The following is a 19,797-nucleotide window of genomic DNA, read 5'->3' on the forward strand; positions in this document are numbered from 1 at the left end:
TCATTCTCATAAAGGCTAGAACATAATCAGTTGTTAATGAATGTGTGTTGAAAAGAAAAAGTCCCTTTGGCTCAGCATTTCATTTCACCCTTGATTATTAGAAATGAGTTTTAAACTCAATTTCTGACCTACTCTGACCTATGCTATTGCCTCTGTTAGATTAAACCTTATTAAATCATCTTTTGATCACACCACTTTGTAAGAATTGCAACTGCTCCTTAAATCCCTACATAGCTTTCAAGACACTTCATAGTCAAGTCCCATCCCACCTGCCCAAACAATCTTAAATTTCAGTAAAGTAACATCACTAACGTTTAACTTCTAGAAATTTGTTTTATACTTGTGCAGCAATAACAGTAACTGTAATGTGCCAGCAATGCAACTGCTATTCTACTCAATGAACATAGGTACTAATGTACTTAAACTCTAAAATGCTAAATCACATAAGGAAACAGGATATATTCACTTTAGCAATGTCCTGACCACTGGAAAGTAATGTCCAAACAAGTATAGTTACACCAAATCTTTAATGACCTAATTTTACAATTAAGGGATTTTATGTTTTAAAAATAAAGCTGAGAACCATAAACACCATTTGAATTATTTTAAAAATGAACCTCTAAGAAGAAAGATGACCACGAACAGAAAGAGCCACCAAGTTAGAATTTTCATAAACTTACTCAAGTGCTTCAGCAAAACGTTTGAATATTTTATAAATATGATCCTAACATTATTATATGCATGATAAATTTACATATGCATATTATGATGTGGGACTGTACTTAAAACCATATATGTATCTGATGGGTGGTTTAAGGGAGAAATAATAGATAATAAAAATCAATGATAAAGGAAGAGTAACACTGAGAACATAAAACAATATTGTTAATATGAAAACACTTTTTATTGTGTTTTAACTTACATCTTCCTAATTAATAATAATTAGGTTTTATTAAATAAAATGAAATAAGTTTTTCATTTGTCTATTAGCCATTTGGATTTCCACTTTTCCAAAAACCACATCCAAGTCTTTGGCCATTTTTAAATGGGGCTTTCTGTCTTTGCCTATTGAGTCTTAAGAATTCTGACACACTCTGGACAGGCATTTTAGGTCTTATATATTCTAAAATATATTCTCTCAATTTGGAAATTATCTTTTAATACCCTATCTTCCATTAGGTATTCTTTAATAAAGAATACTTTTTTGGTTGTTTTTTAAAAACAATTTTTTTATTAAAGTAGAATTTACAATGTTAGTTTCAGGTGTACAATATGATTCAACAGTTCTATACATTACTCACTGTTCATAATGATAAGTATACACATAACCTCCTTTATCTATTTCACCCATCTCCTCACCTACTTCCCCTCTGACAACCACTTTTTTCTCTGTATTTAAGAGTATGTTTTTTAGTTTCTTTTTTAAGTTTCTTAAATTTTACATGAGTGAGATGTTATGGTATATCTTTCTCTGACTATCACACTTACCATTATACCCTCAGGGTCCATCCATGTTGTTGCAAATGGAAGAACTAATTCTTTTTTTATGGCTGAGTAATATTCCACTGTATATACATAATATAACACTTCTTTACCCATTCATCTATCAGTGCACACTTAGGTTGCTTTCATATCATTGCTATAGTAAATGATGCTGCAATAAACATACAGGTGTATATATCTTTTTGAATTAGTGTCATTTTCTTTGTGTAAATATCCAATAGGGGAATTACTGGATCATATGGAAGTCTACTTTGAGTTTTTTGAGGAACCTCCATACTGTCTTCCACAGTGGCTGCACCTGCATGCACCCTGACCAACAGTGCACAGGGTTCCTTTTTTTTCCACATCCTCACCAACATTTATTTCTTGTGTTTTTTATTTTAGCCATTATGACAGGTATAAGATGATACCTCATTATGGCTTTTAAATTTATATTTCCCTAATGGTTAGTGATGTTGGGCATCTTTTCATGTATCTGTTGGCCATCTGTATATCTAATGAAGTCCTCTGCCCATTTTTGGCTTATTTGCTTTTTTGGTGTTTAGTGTAAATTCTTGATATACTTTAAATATTAGCACCTTATCAGATATAGCATTTGCAAATATTTTCCCCCATTCAGGAGGCTGTCTAGTTTTGTTGATGGTTCCCTTCACTGTGCAAAAGCTTATTTTGGTGTAGTTCCAATAGCTTAATTTTGCTTTTGTTTCCCTTGCTTAAGAAGACATATCTAGAAAAAAGATTGCTATGGCTGATATCAAAGAACTTACTGCCTATATTTTAGAGGAGTTTTATGGTTTCAGGTCTCACATTTAGGTCTTTAATCTATTTTGAGTTTATTTTTGTATATGATGTAAAAAAGTGGTCGAGTTTTCCCAGCACCATTAGTTTAAAAGATGGTGTTTTCTCCATTTTATATGGTATATGTGTGTGTGTGTGTGTGTGTGTGTGTGTGTGTAGGTGTATGTATAAGAATACATGTATACATATATATAGGTGAGAATATATAAATATATATATTCTTGCCTCCTTCATTGTAGATTGACCATATATGTATGGGTTTATTTCTGGGATCTCTGTTCCGTTCCATTAATCTAGGCGTCTGTTTTTCTGCCAGTACAATACTGTTTTGATTACTGTATTTTGTTGTATATCTTAAAATTTGAGATTGTGATACCTCTATATTTGTTTTTTGTTTGTTTTCTGTATGTGTTTGTTTTTTCAGGTAGGCTTGGGACTTGAACTCATGACCCTGAGATCAAGACTTGAGCTGTGAATGAGTCAGAGACTTAATTAACTGAGCCACCCAGATGCACCTACTCTTCCGATATTTGGCAACTTGGGGTCTGTTGTGGTTCCATACAAATTTTAAGATTATTTGCTCTAGTCCTGTGGAAAATGTTGTTGGTGTTTTTATAAAGATTTAAATTTCTAGATTGCTTTGTGTAGTATAGACATTTTAACCATATTGTTTCTTGCAATCCATGAGTACAGTATACCTTTTCATCTGTTATGTCATCTTCAATTTCTTTCACCAATGTTTAATAGTTTTAAGAGTACAGGTCTTTAATCTCCTAGGCTAAGTTTATTCTTAGATATTTATTCTTTTTAGTGCAATTGTAAGTGGGATTATTTTCTTAATTCCTCCTTCTGCTACTTCATTCTTAGTGTAATGAAATTCAACAGATTTTTGTTTATTAATTTTGTATCCTGTGACTTTACTCAATTCATTCATCAGTTTTCATCAGTTATTTTTGTAGTTAGTTTGGTGGATTCTTTTTTTTTTTTAATTTTTTTTTAACCTTTATTTATTTTTGAGACAGAGAGAGACAGAGCATGGACAGGGGAGGGTCAGAGAGAGGGAGACACAGAATCTGAAACAGGCTCCAGGCTCTGAGCTGTCAGCACAGAGCCTGACACGGGGCTCGTACTCACGGACTGCGAGATCACGACCTGAGCCGAAGTCGGACGCTTAACCGACCGAGCCACCCAGGCGCCCCAGTTTGTTGGATTCTTCAGGGTTTTTCTATATATAGTATCATGTCATCTGCCAATAATGAAAATTTTACTTCTTCCTTACCAATCTGGAAGCCTTTTCTTTTTCTCATCTGATTGCTCTGGCTAGCACTCCCAGTACCATGCTGAATAGAAGTGGTAAGAGAACATCCTTGTCTTGTTCCTGATCTTAAAGGAAAAGCTCTGTTTTTCACCATTGCGGATGATGTTAGCTGTGGGTTTTTCATATACGGACTTTATTATGTTGAGGTATTTTTCCCTCTAAACATATTTTGTTGAGTTTTTATCATGAATGGATGCTATACTTTGTCAAATGCTTTTTCTGCATCTATTCAGATGATCAAAAGGTTTTTATCCTTTCTCTTGTTAATAAGATGCATCATGTGGACTGTGAATACTGAACCACCCTGGCATTCCTGGAATAAATGCCACTTGATCATGGTGAATAATTCTTTAAAATATATTGCTGGATTTGGTTTGCTAATATTTAAAAAAAAGTTTTAATGTTTATTTTTGAGAGAGAGAGAGAGAGAGAAATTGAGAGAGAGAGAGAAGAAGGGAGGGGCAGAGACAGAGGGAGACACAGAATCCAAAGCAGGCTCCAGGCTCTCTGAGCTGTCAGGCCAGGGCCCAACATGGGCCTTGAACTCATGAAACGCGACCTGAGCCAAAGTCAGATGCTTAACTGACTGAGCCACCGAGGCGCCCCAGTTGGCTAATGTTTTATTGAGGATTTTTACATCTATGTTCATCAGAGATATTATCCTGTAGTTTTATTGTGGTGTCTTTACCTGGTTTTAGTCTCTGGGTAATGTTGGCTTTGTAGAATGAATTTGGAAGCTTTCCTTCCTCTTCTACTTTTTGGAATATTCTGGAATAGTTTAAACATTTGGTGGAGTTCACCTGTGAAGCCATCTGGTCCCGGACTTTTGTTTCTCAGGAGTTTTTGGATTACTGATTCAATTTCATTGCTGGTATCTGGTCTGTTCAAATTTTCTCTTTATTCCTGATTCAGTTTTGAAAGGTTATAGGTTTCTTGAAATTTGTTGATTTCCTCTAGGTTGTCTAATTTGTATGTAATTTTTCATAATATTCTCTTACAATCTTGCATTTCTGTGGTGTTGCTGATTTCTCCTTCATTTCTGATTTACTTGGGTCCCCCTTTTTTCTTGACGAGTCTAGCTAAAAGTTTATCGATTTTGTTTATCTTTTCAAAGAACCACTCCTGGTTTCATTAATCTATTCTACTTTTTTGCTCTCTATTTATTTCTGCTCTATTCTTTATTTCCTTCCTTCTACTGGTTTTGGGCTTTGTTCTTTTTCAAGCTCCCTTCAGTGTAAAGTCAGGTTGTTTGAAATTTTTTCTTACTTCTTGAGGTAGGCCTGTATTGCTATAATCCCCCCTCTTAGAACAGCTTTTACTGCATTCCAAAGTTTTTGAACCATTGTGTTTTCATTGTCCTTTGCCTATTTTTTTCATTTCTTTTTTGATTTCTTGGTTGACCCATTCATTGTTTAGTAGTATGCTATTTAGCCTCCATGTATTTGTGTTCTTTCCAAACTTCTTCTTGGGTTGATATCCAGTTTCACACTGTTATAGTCAGAAAAGATGGTTTCAAATTTTTAAATTTTATTGAGACTTGTTTTGTTGGCCTAACATGTGATCTATTTCATGTGCACTTAAGAATGTGCATCCTGTTGTTTTATGAATGGAATGTTACAAACATATCTATTAGGTCCATTTGGTCTAACATGCCCTTCAAAGCCACCGATTCCTTGATTTTCTGTCTGCAAGATCTATCCATTGATGTAAATGGGGTTAACGTCCCCTACTATTATTGTGTTACTGCCAATTTCCTCCTCTATTTCTAGTAATAGTTGCTTTATATGTTTAGGTGCTTCCATGTTTGGTGCATTATAAATGTTTACAATTGCTATATCTTGTTGGGTCGTTCCCAACGTCCTTTTTTGTCTTTCATTACAGTCTCTGCTTTGAAGTCTATTTTGTCATATATATATATATATATATATATATATATATATATATATTGCTACCCCAGCTTTCTTTTTGCTTTAATTTGCATGAAAAATGTTTTTCCCTTAACTTTCACTCTGCATGTGTCTTTAGGTCTGAAGTGAGTCTCCTTCTTAAAATCCATTTAGTCATCCCTTGTCTTTTGACTGGAGCATTTAATCCATTTACATTTAAGGTAATAATTGATAGGTATGTACTTATTGTCATTTTGTTACTTGTTTTAAGGCTGTTCTTATAGTTTTTCTGTGTACTTCTTTTGCTCTCTTCCTTTGTGGTTTGATAGCTTTCTTTAGTGCTTTGCTTGGATTCCTCTTCATTTTTTGTATCTATTATACATTTTTGATTTGTGGTTATGTTAGGTTCATATATAATATCTTATGCATATTGCAGACTATATTAAACTAATGGTCACTTAAGTTTGAACCCATTTTAAAAGCACTAAATCTTTACTCACCCCCTTACATTTTATGTATATGATTTCATCCTTCATATCCTTTTACTTCATGAATCCCTTGACTGGTTTTTGTAAATATAATTGATTTTACTGCTTTAACCTCCATACTGCGTATACTGAAATAAAAAATACACTAAAGGGAATCAGTAGCAGATTAGAAGAGGCAGAAGAACAAATCATCAATCTGGAAGGCAGGGTAATAAAAAGCAACCAAGTTTAAAAGTAAAAAAGGAAAACTTATAAAAAATGAGAAGAGATTAAGGGAACTCAATGACATCATCAAGCATAATAACATTTTCATTATAGGAATCCCAGAAAAAGAAAAGGGGGAAGAAAACTTATTTAATAAAGTAAGAGCTGAAAACTTGCCTAATGCGAAAAAAGAAAGAGACACCCAGATCCAGGAAACAGAGAGACCACTCAACAAAATTAACCCACAGAGGTTTAGACCAAGACACACAATAAGTAAAATGGCACAAAGGTAGTGATAAGGAGAGAATCTTAAAATTAGCAAGAGAAAAGAACAGTTACATACAATGGGAACACTGTAAGGCTATTAGCTGATTTTTCAGCAGAAATGTTGTAGACCAGTAGGGAGTAGTGTGATATACTCAAAGTACCAAAAGGAAAAAAATTTGCAACCAAGAATACTCTACCCAGCAAGGTTACGATTCAGAATAGAAGAAGTTTCCCAAACTTCTCAGAAGTTCTCAAAAGAACAAGTTTCCCAAACAAAAGTTAAAGGAGTTCATTACCACCAACCAAGGCTTATAAGAAATACTTCAACTGGAAAGAAAAGGCCATAATCAAGAGTAAGAGAATTATGAAAGGAAAAAATTTCACAAGTAAATGCAAACATATATTAAAATTATTTATGAATATACTTATGTTTAATGATATAAAATGCATCAATAACTTTATGTTTGTGATCTCATGGTTTGTGAATTCGAACCCCACGTCAGGCTCTACACTGAGAGCGTGGAGCCTGCTTGGGATTCTCTCTCTCCCTCTCTCTGCCCCTCTCAGAGAGGGTTTGTACTCTCTCTCTCAAAATGAATAAATAAAACATTAAAAAAAACCCTCTATGTTTGTATATTTATGGAAAAAACCCTCCCAAGTGATTTGAGATATTTTCTTAGAAAAGGTTTATTGTTTTGCCTTTCACATTTAGGTTTCTAATCCACTTAGAATTAATGTAAATGTAGTTGAAGGCAGGGTTCCTTTTTTTCCCTCACGAAAGTATCTTATTGACTCAGCATCATTAAGTAATGCATTCTTTCCCCTTTGCAATATAGCCACCTGTGTCATACATCCTATGTCTGAATATAATTAAACTATTCCTTGTTCTTCATTCTTTCAAATTATCTATATATGCATTATGAGCACCTCATTATTGTAATTATTGTAGCTTTATCAAAAAGTCTTAAAATCTGGTAGAGCAAGCCAACTTTGCACTTTTTCTTTTAAAAGTGTCTTTGCTACTTTTAACATTTTGCACTTGCATATAAATTTTGGAATCAGCTCCTCCTAATAATAAGGGAACAAAAGAAAGAATGGGGGAGGACACTGGGAACTGTAATGAATATATAAATCAAGATGTTGAGGATCATCTTTACAATGTTAATTCTTACAATCTATGAAGATAGCATCTCTATTTATTTAAAAAAAATTTTTTTTAACGTTTATTTATTTTTGAGACAGAGAGAGACAAAGCATGAACGGGGGAGGGTCAGAGAGAGGGAGACACAGAATCTGAAACAGGCTCCAGGCTCTGAGCTGTCAGTACAGAGCCCGACGCGGGGCTCGAACTCACGGACCGCGAGATCATGACCTGGGCCGAAGTCGGCCGCTTAACCGACTGAGCCACCCAGGCGCCCCAATAGCATCTCTATTTAAATCTCTGAGTATCTTTTTAATAAAGTTTATAATGCTCTGCACAAAAATCTTGCACATCTTTTGTTATAACTGAGTCCTACTTACTACATTTTGATGCTATTATAAACAGTAGCCTGTTTAAAACTTTCATTTTTCTGGTTGCTCAAAGAAAGGCAAAAATATTTTTACATATTGATTTTATATCTAGGAATCTTGCTGTAGACTAATAATATTTTTAAATTTCTAGAATTTTCCAAATAGTTATTAACTTCATCCCATTCTTTAAGTGAATGTTTTAAAATTCTTACCATTATGTATAATGTTAAATGCAGGTTCCTAAATAAAAGATATTTTTATTTAGGTTACAGATACATCTATTTTGCAAATTTTTTCTAAATCATAAATATATATAAGCTTATCAAATGCTATTGCTATATTTATTATTTATACTTTTCTCTTCTAACCTCTAAATGTGGCAAATTGATTTCCTAATGTTAAATTAGCCTATTTCTGAAATAAACTCAAATATCAAACTTACATTCCATGAGTTCTAGAAAAATCTTAGTCCTATATCTTCATTTATTGCCCCAGCTCTGCTTTCTCCCTCCTCTTTCTGGAACTATAGTTGTATCCGTACACTGGATCTTCTAACTCCATTTCCTGGCTGTCTTTCATACTTTCCCTTTCACTCTGTGTTTTATTCCAGGTAGTTTCTACCGACCTCTCTTCCAATTTACTAATCTTCAATGTCTCATCACCTTTGTCTCACCTGTATTAAATCCAACCATGAATTCTTAATTTTAAATGAATGTTCACTTACAGGAATTGTTCCTTTTTTCAAATCTGCATTTTGATTTTCCCCTTCCCATATTTTTTACCTCATCATTTATTAATTAAACCATGTAAAACATTTATTATATTCTGTGACTGATATTCTGTGAGTGGGTAACTCCAACATCCAAAGTATCTGGGCTTCTTTCTGCTGTTATTTCAGCTGTAATAATGCATTTGGTATCTTATTTCCTTACGTGTTTCATAATTTTTTTCTCTGAGCTACTTATTTCTTCAGAAAATATTTTGTGGTAGGACTCCTAGGTGGCTCAGTCAGTTAAGCATCTAACTTTGGCTCAGGTCATGATCTTGTGGTTCGTGTGTTCAAGCCCCACATCAGGCTCTCTGCTGACAGCTCAGAGCCTGGAACCTGCTTCAGATTCTGTGTCTCTTTCTTTCTCTGCCCCTACCTCACTCACTCTCTCCCTCTCAAAAAAAAAAAAAAATAATAATAATAATAATAATAATAAAACATTAAAAAATACTTTGTGAACTATTTTGAGGCTTGGAATGAAGTCATTCAGGGGAGGAAACTACAACCAATGGGCCAAAATATTTGGTAAAGTCAAAAATATTTACTATCCAGCCCTATACAGAAGAGTCTGCCATCCTGTGAAATAAGTTCCCCCAAAGAGGATATGGGTTTGCTTATGTCAGGTACCTATGATTATTAACAGTCTAGAATGGCTTTATATTGTTAGTTTTAACTTTTTTTCAGACTACTAAAATATATTAGGAATTTGAACTGCATATACATAAATGACTACCATCACATGGTTAGTTCTCAGAGCACTTTCCACCTGCCTCCATTCAGAACCAAGATTCAGACATGCAAGTTTTGTTATAGTTTCTTCTCTTTATGCCTCATTTGAGTGGATGAGTTCATTTCTAGTTCATAATCACACTGAAGATATAGCCTCGTCTCGTATTTTACTTCCTCACTTGGGTTTTTATCTCCTGTTCCATGTTCATAAGGCTGTGCATTTCAAAATGGAGTTCACTTTACTTAGTACATGCCCTCTGAGGAAATGCCTGTTCTTCAACTGAGCTTCTTTCTCTAGGTTCTCACATTTAGTCTATCTGTGGAATTAGCGAGTATACCTTATTTTTTTGTAAATTTTTTTCAATAATTTTATCTAGGATTTTTAGTTATTTTCCACAGAGGGATCATCTGGGAACCTAGCCATATATATAATCATAAACAGAACACTTGAATCAACATCCTTCACTTGTATTCTGCTGTAATAGTGGTTTATATAACGTGCTGTGGGAAAAGGCAGGAAGTGGAGACCAGGAAAGGATGCTCAAAGAAGCTGATGTCCAAATTTGAAATATGAATAGAAGTTTGTCTAGCAAAGATGATGGGCAAGAGTATATCAAGACTTTGGAGAAACATATGGGAAAGCTTAGAGATAGGAAGAGTATCTTTGGGAAACAAGTATTTCAGTGTACAGACAGAGGAGCAATAAGGGTGACAGAATGAAAAGAGATACGAAAGAATTCATGAAAAATGAGAGTATAAATGAGGCTTACAGACTAATGTGAGGCAAGAGGGCTATACCCATGCCAATGTTCAGGGATCATTGAGCCAATTACCAGGATAGGAATCATAGAGCAACACAGAGTTTTGATTTTTGGTGGGGAGGAAAAGGAGCTACAGAGGGGGACTTTTGAATCAAGAAGTTAATAAATTCAGTTTTGGGTATGTTGATTTTTCAAGGCCTCTAGGACAAATATGATGAAATGTCCCAGGAAACACCTAGATACATTGTAACTGAAATTCAGAATCAAAATCTAATCTAGACATAAAAGAGTTGGGATTAAAACAACAGTCATGAATGAAGCCCTGAGTAGAAAGAAAGACTGCCTAGGAAGAGTAGTGAGGGTCTTAAATCATAAGCCTAGGAATCACTGGCATTTAAGGAACAAAGAGAAGGTAAGTATGTAAATCTAACTAAAAAAAAAAAAAAAAAAAAAAAAAAAAAAGTGGCTATAGAAGTAGGAGGAAAAGCAAGAGAATATGGTCTAATGGGAAAGCCAAATGCTCAAGACCAAGTAAGATCTAGATGGTCTTTTATTCAACAGTTTCAGAAATAAGTCTGTAATAATCTCAGTACCATGGTACTCCATTTTCCTCTGCCTGGTCTCTGTTCTCATGCCTCTATAGTAAAACTTCCTCCAAAAGAAATAGCCTCTAGTCTCCCACTGCTCACTAGGAATCTCTGATTTTTCTAAGAACTCTAATCTTTCATTCTACAAAAATGACTTTTTATCTTCATCACTCTCAACACTTTCACCAGCCCCATAACCTTGACCCATAATTCACTGAGAAAGGTTTGAGAAGGAATTCACTCCCTCATATTTCTACCACCAAATCTACGAGCACCCCCACACTCATGTTCTGCTTCTCTCCAGATAAAGAACAGAGTCACTTTGAAAGGCCAATACCTCTGTATAAATGCTTCTCAACTAAAGGTGATTTTACCCCACAGCTTCTCTAAAGGTACATTTTTCTTTATTGTGGGGATAGGGTGCTACTAGTATCTGAAGGGTAGAGACCAGGGATAATGCTAACCATCCAATGTTGCACCAAAAAAGAATTATGATTCAAAATGTTAATAGGGCTGAGGCTGACAAATCCTGATCCACATGTTCTGAGTCCTAGCCAGTCTTTTACTGAGAACTTAGCCTAGTTTTTCTATTCCCTTTATATTTTCAACTTCCCCTTTCGACTCAACCATTCCCATCACCATCACCATGTAAAATGTTCCAGTATTTTCCATTCTTTAAAAATATACTAACACACACACACACACACACACACACACACACACACACACACAATGATTGCTTATGTCCTTTCAGGTACTATTTCTCCAATATTTTATACCAAAGTTCAATACTCATATTATTCTATATAATATTTAATACTCACATACAATTGAATGTATTATACTCATATTTCCACTAGTCATTTCTTCATTCAGATTTTTTCCCAAACTGTTCCACTGAGGTAACTCAGCAAGTTTCTTCTTTCCTGTTTATGAAGAGTCTCGTAACTAAATTCAATGGTCAATTATAGTAGTTCTCTATTGCACAGATTTTCTGGTCTAAATACCTCCATCCACCCACCCTACTCCCAACAACACCATCATTATAAATTATTGGGAGATTGCATTTTCAATAGTCAGTCATGTTCATTACCACATTCCCAGCTCCCAGAACCATCTGGCGCATAGCAGGCACTCAAAATATATGTTAATGATTGAATCCTTGGCAAAGAGTTAATTTATTATAAAGCTACCATATTTGAAGTATGTATGTTAAAATAAGAAACTAATGTATTCAAGGGATTATGGCTGGAATTTAAATAATGAGGCAAAACCTGAAATCAGGTATCCTGATTCACCTGTCTCTCCAGCAGGATGTCAATTCAAAACATTAAAAAAAAAATTAAGATTTTATTTTTTTTAAGATTTTAAATCTAAATCCCCAGTGTGGGGCTTGAACTCACAACCCAAGATCAAGAGTCATACAGTCTACCAACTGAGACAGCCAGGCACCCCTCAAAATATTTCTAGAGAGTGACTACAGTTGATTTAGGGCCTCATGTGCATGAGAGGAAAGTGATCTGAGAAAGTCTTTCAGAGTAAGGTATTAGGAAGAAGAATCTAGAGTTTTGCATTTTAAAAACACAAAAGGACTAATCATGTAAATGTCTAACACTGTGGCACCCAGGAAGGACTCCACAGACTACACTTTGATGTCATTAATTTCTATGTAAAGCCTGTAGATTCTGCAATCTTTAAATTCCTGGTCTCCCCTCCACTGGTATCAGTCATTAATTATTACTGGTCCCACATAACTATATGGCCTTTGTTCTTTCTCAAACATGCCCAGTCTTTACAGTTTTCAAGTCTTTACAACCCTATGAGGTAGAGAAGAACGATCCCCATCTGAGTTTCACAAAAGTTAGTTTTGGTCCAAAATTGTACTCAGTGAACTTGTACACAAGTTGATTCTTGATCAACAATAGACCTCAGTTTTGCCAGAGAGGTTCTCAACTTGGTGTTCTTTCCTAGTGAGAAAAGGAACAGCTCAATTGGTGGTGAGGAAAAATTTAGATGACTCTCCTCTTGCCAAGTCAGTATGATGTGATTGTCTGCTAGGTGATGATGTGTTATCTCCTAGCAAATTTTACACCATTTCCAGCTATATACAAAGACTTCACCACAGCTGAAGTTCCTCTCACTATCTGCAACAAATACAGAGAAGGGCCCTCCTGCATTCGTAAGGGGAATGTGGCAAAAGACAGTGAAGTAGTCAGCAAAATCAAGAGCGAGCAGCAGCCACTGGGTATGCACAATTCCAGAACATTATCTGGGTCAAGGCAGAAGAGAGAACCCACATTCAGTGAACTCTCTCAACAATGTCTCTGTGGTCTAGATTATTCAGCAACTGGAAATGTTCTCTCTCCAAGGAGAACTCTGGAAATGGACACTTAGACCACCAGTGATAATGTCACATAATACTCCAGGAAGTACTGGACAAAGGTGGCATACTGCACAACAGCAAATGCTATGAACCTAAAAATGAGGTAAGCACTCTGACTGATGTGATTCAGAAGCTTTTGATTTGAAGGTTCTCCCTGAAATGCTGGAAACAAAGGTATGAGCATATTTAGGTTTCCACATAAGCAACTTGGACAGAGAGTACAATGATTAAGGAACTGGTTGTAATGGTTTCTCTCCCTTGTTCTGCAGATTCAAACTAAAGATTTCTAATTAGGGGGAGGTATCATGAGAGATAGAAGACTGGACAATTCCTGAGCCTCATGGGCCCAGAGGCCAGCCAGCAATATGACTAAAAAGAGACACATCTGGGATGGAGGACCTATCTGTATGTCTTCTATTAATAATGCCTTCACCACTGTTCAAGTTTCCACCACTACCCCAAGCAGACCACTGAACAAGAAAATGAGTAGTTAGATGTTAAAAAAAAAAAAAAGAAAGAAAGAAAAAAGACAGGTTCAACCTACCTTGAGTTTTAGCCCAAAGAGCAATAACCCTGCAGTTCCAAGAAGAGAATTATTCCACTTTGGCTCGTCTCTTCTTATCTCACACATCCCTATTCATATTAGCCTGGTTTTAAGTATTGTTATGAAACATGCCATACAGAAGAATGTATTAAACATACATGTGCAACTTCCCAGAAAACATTCATGCAACAACTAGATACACAACACTGTTAATACATTAGAACCCCTGTGTATCCTAGTCCCTCTCCCTAACACAACCCAAATTCTGACTTACGTGATTAATCATTCCTGGCTTTTCTTTTAGAATTTTTTTTAAGTTTATTTATTTATTTTGAGAGAGAGGGAGAGACAGAGAATCCCAAGCAGGCCCCGCAGCATCAGTGCAGAGCCCAATGAAGGGCTCAAACTCACAAACTGTGAGATCATGACCTGAGCTGAAACCAAGAGTCAGATGTTTAACTGAGCCATCCCTTAACCTTTATGGAATCATATTCTATACATAACCTTTCTTAACTTCTTGCACTCAGCTGCTTTCCAGATTCATTGATAAAGATGTTTATAGCTGTAATTCATTTTTACTACTCTATAATTTATGCATTGTTTACTATACCATAATATGTCCAGTTAGTTGCTGATAGGTATTTTGGTTATTTCCAATCTGTGAATATTACGAACATTCTGCTGTACTGTCGTGTATTATTCCTGATGAACACTTCTAAGCTCCTCTAGAGAAGTGCTGGTGAATATAAACAAAATGGAAACCACAAGTAATTTAAAATTTTCCAGTAGCTACGTTAAAAAGATTTTTAGGGGCATTCACTTTCAAAAATCCCCTCTGTAAAGAGAGCTTTCCTACTATTCTTCCTTTTTAATCTTATATTCTAATAAACTTTTGCCTGCTGCTCACAAAAAAAAAATAAAGAAAGAAAAAAAAAAAAAAGAAAGATTTTTAAGGGAAGCCTGGGTGGCTCAGTCAGTTAAGGCATCCAACTCTTGATTTCGGCTCAGGTCGTGATCTCACAGTCTGTGAGTTCAAGCCCCATGTCAGGCTCTGTGCTGACGGTGTGGAGCCTGCTTGGGCTTCTGTCTGCCTCTCTCTCTGCCTGTACTCATGCTCTCCCTCCCTCTTTCAAAAAATAAATAAATAAACTTAAAAAAAAAGATTTTTGGGGCGCCTGGGTGGCGCAGTCGGTTAAGCGTCCGACTTCAGCCAGGTCACGATCTCGCGGTCCGTGAGTTCGAGCCCCGCGTCGGGCTCTGGGCTGATGGCTCAGAGCCTGGAGCCTGTTTCCGATTCTGTGTCTCCCTCTCTCTCTGCCCCTCCCCCGTTCATGCTCTGTCTCTCTCTGTCCCAAAAATAAATAAAAACGTTGGAAAAAAAGAAAAAAAAAATTTAAAAAAAAAAAAAAAAAGATTTTTAAAAGGGTGAAAATTTAGTATCTTACTTAACTAAACATATTATCATTTCAATATGCAATAATTATAAAAATCATTGAGATGTTTTATATTCTTTCCTCTTAAGCCTTCAAAATCCAATATTGTATATTTAAAGAAAATCTCCTTTTGGACTAGTCACATTTTCAAAACTCAATAACCACATATGGTTAATACTTGAACAATGCAACTCAAAAGCATATTCTTAAGTAGAGACGGTAAGCAGTAAGAGATGGTTTTACATTTTTATTCCTACATATTAATGAGTTTCTTGTTCCAAATACTCCCAAAAATTTGTCCAATGTTGTAACTTTGCTCATATGGGTTTTATGGAACATTTCATTGACATTTTAATTTGCATCTTCCTGATTAATAATGTTGAACACCTTTTCATTATTTCAATCATTTGGGCTTCATCTTTTGTGAAATGCTTGTTCATGTCGTATGATCAGTTTTCTACTGAATCTTTTATTGATTTGTACATTTTTTTAAAATTCCATTAAGTAATCTTTACGGCCAACGTGGGGCTTGAACTCACGACCTCAAGATCAAGAGTCACATGCCCTACCAACTGAACCAACCAGGCACCCCCTATTATAACACCTATCACATCATGAATGGAAACTATTTTTTCTTAATTTCATGAACTACATAGGCATTCTTTTTGATGTTTAATAAATAATTCTTTGTGGTAAATGTTTTTATTTTGTCCTTTATGATTGTGCATTTTGTGTTCACTTAAGAAACCTGTCCCTACTCTGAGATCATGAAGATCTTTTACTATTATCCCTTAACAGGTCTTTGCTTTTGCCTTTCACTGGAGTAGATCTGAATGACACTAGAAGGCAAAAATCTGTAATTTCACTTTCTTCTCCACACAATTTTTCCAAGCACCACATATTGAAAATCAGGTTTTCGGGGCACCTGGGTGGCTCTGTCAGTTAAGTGTCCAACTTCAGCTCAAGTTGTCACGATTCGTGAGATTGAGCCCCGCATCAGGCTCTCTGCTGTCAGCATGAGCCTGCTTCAGATCCTCTGTACCCCTCTCTCTCCGCCCCTCCCCTGTTCGCACTCTCTCTCAAAAAGATAAAAAAGAAACAAACACACATACATAAAAATCAGATTTTCTCTTTGATCTTTAACCCTACCTGTCATTTACCAACTGTGCATATACACATGCAACTGTTTCAGGACTTCCTATTCCATTCCTATAGTCCTTATCTTTAATTTGCTAAAACAAGTTTAGGAATATGAGGAGTTTCTTGTCCCTTACATTTCCATATAAATTTTAGAATCAGTTTACCAAATTCCTTTAAGAAAATCCATTGAAATACTTAATGGTATTTAATTGACTTTTTAATTGACTTTGGGAAAACTACCCACCAGATCTTTCAAAGATGAACTCAGTATTTCTCTTCCTACTTATGTCTTCCATAACACCTTTCAATTATTTTATAATAATCTTCTTAAAAGTCTGGTTAAAATTTCTACCTTTTAAAAAAATTCTACCTTTTAAGGATCTACCCTATGGTAGGCAGAAGGGTCCCTTAACAACATCCAGATCCCAATCCTTATAAAATGTAATTATGTTAAATAAACGGCAAAAAGGGATTTGCAGGTGTAATTCAGATTTCTATTTAGTGACCTGAAGATAGGGAGTTTTTTCTGGATTATGCAGAGAATTTTCTCCAACCAGACAGAAGAGATGAGGCAGAAGAAAAACTAAGACAGATGAAAAGCAGGGCTCCACAAGCTGTTGCTGATTTGAAGACTGACAGAGCAATCTAACCTAGAATGCAGGTGGTCTAAAGGAGTCAAAAGGCTCCAGGCAGCCAAAAGGGAAATGAAGGACCTCAACTCTACATGCAGCCACAAAGAACTGAATTCTGTAAACAATGCGAATAAACTTGGAAGTGATTCTCACATAAAATCTACAGCTAAGACCTCAGGCAGGAACACCTGGATTTCAGTCTTGTAGACCTGGAGTAGAGAAACCAGCTGACTTCACCTGTACTGCTTATCTACAAAATTATATAATAAATTCACGTTAGTTTAAGCTGCCAAATCTGTGATAATTTGTTATGGCAGTCATAGAAAATAAATAGATTCTTCATGATTGTTTTATACTATTAAAAAATAGAATCTTGGAAGTCACTATAGGTAAAAACTTGGGATTGTATCAAACCAAAAAGCTTTTATACAGCAAAGAAAACCATCAACAAAACAAAAAGGCAACCTACTAAATGGGAGAAAATATTTGCAAATGATACAGCTGATAAAGGGTTAATATCCAAACTATATCAAGAACTCCTACAATTCAACACCAAAAAACAAACAATATTATTTAAAAATGGACACAAGACCTAAGTAGACATTTTTCCAAAGAAGACATTCAGAAGACCAACAGACACATGGAAAGATGCTCAGCATCACTAATCATCAGGGAAATGAAAGCAAAACCACAATGAAGTATCACCTCACACTGGTGAGAATGTCCAGTACAAAAAGACAAGAAATAATAAGTGTTAGCAAGGATGTGAAGAAAAGTGCACTGTTGGTAAAAATGTAAACTGGCATAGCCAGAAAACAGTATAGTATAGAGGTTCCTCAAAAAATTAAAACCAGAAATACTACATGTAGTAGTACATGTAGTATTACTACAAGTAGAAATTCTACTTCTGGGTATTTATCCAAAGGAAAGAAAAACACTACTTCGAAAAGATATAGGTTTACTGCAGCATCATTTATAATAGCCAAGATATGAAAGCAACCTAAGAGTCCATCAACAGATGTATGGATAAAGAAGTAGTATAGATATATGATGGAATATTATTCAACCATGAAAAATAATGAGATCTTTGCCATTTGCAAGAACATGGCTGGGCTTAGCCATACCTTTGTATTTTCTTTTATAATAATCATGTTTACTTCTTCCTTCTAGCTCTTAACCTTATTTTGGTTGTTTTTCCTTACTGGTCTAAGAAGGATATCCAATGTATTTGATAGATTTGACTGTGAGAATCTCTGTCTTATTCTGATTGCAAGAGATTAGCTTCAACATTTCACCATTCAGAATGTTTGTTTTGTAGAAGGTTTTGCAGAAACCCTTTATGAGGTTGAAGATATTTTATTTTTATTTCTCTGTTGCAAAAAATACCTCCAGTATGCATGTTGACTTACCAAATGTATTTTTTGCATTTATTAAGGTGATCACAATCTTTCTCTAACCTGTTCATGAGAATTGCAGTGACTAATTTCTCAACTTCACAAGGTGATTTACAATTAATTTGCACTATTGAAATAAAAATCTGGTTATTCTTTTTTTAAAAACAATAAATTTGATTGGCTAAAAGTTTAAAATATTTACACCCAGATAACTTGTAATGCTTGATTCTCATTCATATTCTCTTGAATTTCTCATTCATGTTCTCTCCAGGTATCACTATCAAGGTTATGCTCTTCTAATAAAGTAAGTGTAGTATTTCTTTTTTCTCCATTCATTCAACAAATATTTGAGTACTATTAGCTCTATTCACTGGAAATACTTGTGCACTGTTGGAATTATTCCAATTTCAGAAAACCTTGCTAATAAAGCCAAGTTTTCAGATTTATAAAAATTGTTTACATTGGGGCGCCTAGGTGGCTGAGTCGGTTAAACGTCCTGACTCTCGACTTCAGCTCAGGTTGTGTCTCTCACGAACTGTGAGTTCAAGCCCCACATCTAGCTCTGCACTGACAGGACGGAGGCTGCTTGGGATTCTCTGTCCCCCTCTGTTTCTGCCCCTCCCCCTTCTCAAAATAAATAAACTTAAAAAAAAAAAAGTTTATATCAATTTTCTTTTCCAGTAAGTTTTGGTAAGTTACATATTTTTCTAGAAAATTTTCCCTAATTTGACCATAATCAGTAATTATAACCCCATTTTCACTGCAGCGAAAATAAGTACATTTTCCTCCTCTTTGTCTTCATAAATTTTAATCTTTTCAAAGAATTAAGTGTTGGTATGATGAATTCTCTAGTGTTAGATCTAATTATTATTTACTTCCATATACTTTTATGGGGACTTATTTTGTTAATTCTTTTGTTAACTTTTACCTTTTTGAAAGCTATAGCAGATTCTATTATTGTTCAAAGCCTGCATTTTCTAGATTAGGGGATTATGCATATTCACCTTTCATGCCTTTTGAGAATATACATTCCAGCCCCATAAGCTTAGCCACATTATTTAGCCAACCAAATGTGAGGAAATTCCATAAAGAACATCTAAGCAGCCAGTTAAAATACATTTGTACACTTTAGCTCAGCCCATTATGTGAATGAATAAGCAAGTGCTATATGGTGGCTACTCTTTCAGCATGAATCCCCAAAATGAGAAGAGACACACACAGCAGCAGCAATAGCCGACCCATAGCCAATGCCAAGCAATGTGAGAAGTTTTTATTTAAGCCTTTGAGATTTAAGGGAAATGTTTTATACAGCAAAGATAATACTGGTGATCGGCTTATTAATTTCAAGCGTTTTTCCTAATATTTGCATTTAAGCTTTTCTCATCCGGTGCACCTCTGAAATCCAGTTAATAATCCATTTATATTTTCTAATTTCCACTATGATTTCTT

The 19,797-nt window shown here is 35.2% G+C and overlaps 1 protein-coding gene across 4 annotated transcripts in view; it reads right to left on the reverse strand.

Annotated features, from left to right (window-relative positions):
- The window catches only part of LARP1B (La ribonucleoprotein 1B), a 120,811-nt gene that overhangs the window by 47,984 nt on the left and 53,030 nt on the right, over positions 1 to 19,797 (reverse strand). Inside the window, exon 12 of one of the 4 annotated variants that reach the window (XM_030313090.2) lies at positions 11,661 to 11,748. The exons of the other annotated variants lie outside the window; for them this stretch is intronic. Within the exon in view, the coding sequence (XP_030168950.1) occupies positions 11,695 to 11,748 (54 nt within the window). The 3' untranslated portion in view covers positions 11,661 to 11,694. Of the gene's footprint in view, positions 1 to 11,660; positions 11,749 to 19,797 lie in introns of those variants that run through there. 4 annotated transcript variants of the gene reach the window in all.

The sequence above is a fragment of the Lynx canadensis genome, chromosome B1 (assembly GCF_007474595.2).
Source record: "Lynx canadensis isolate LIC74 chromosome B1, mLynCan4.pri.v2, whole genome shotgun sequence".
NCBI classification, from domain to species: Eukaryota; Metazoa; Chordata; class Mammalia; order Carnivora; family Felidae; genus Lynx; species Lynx canadensis.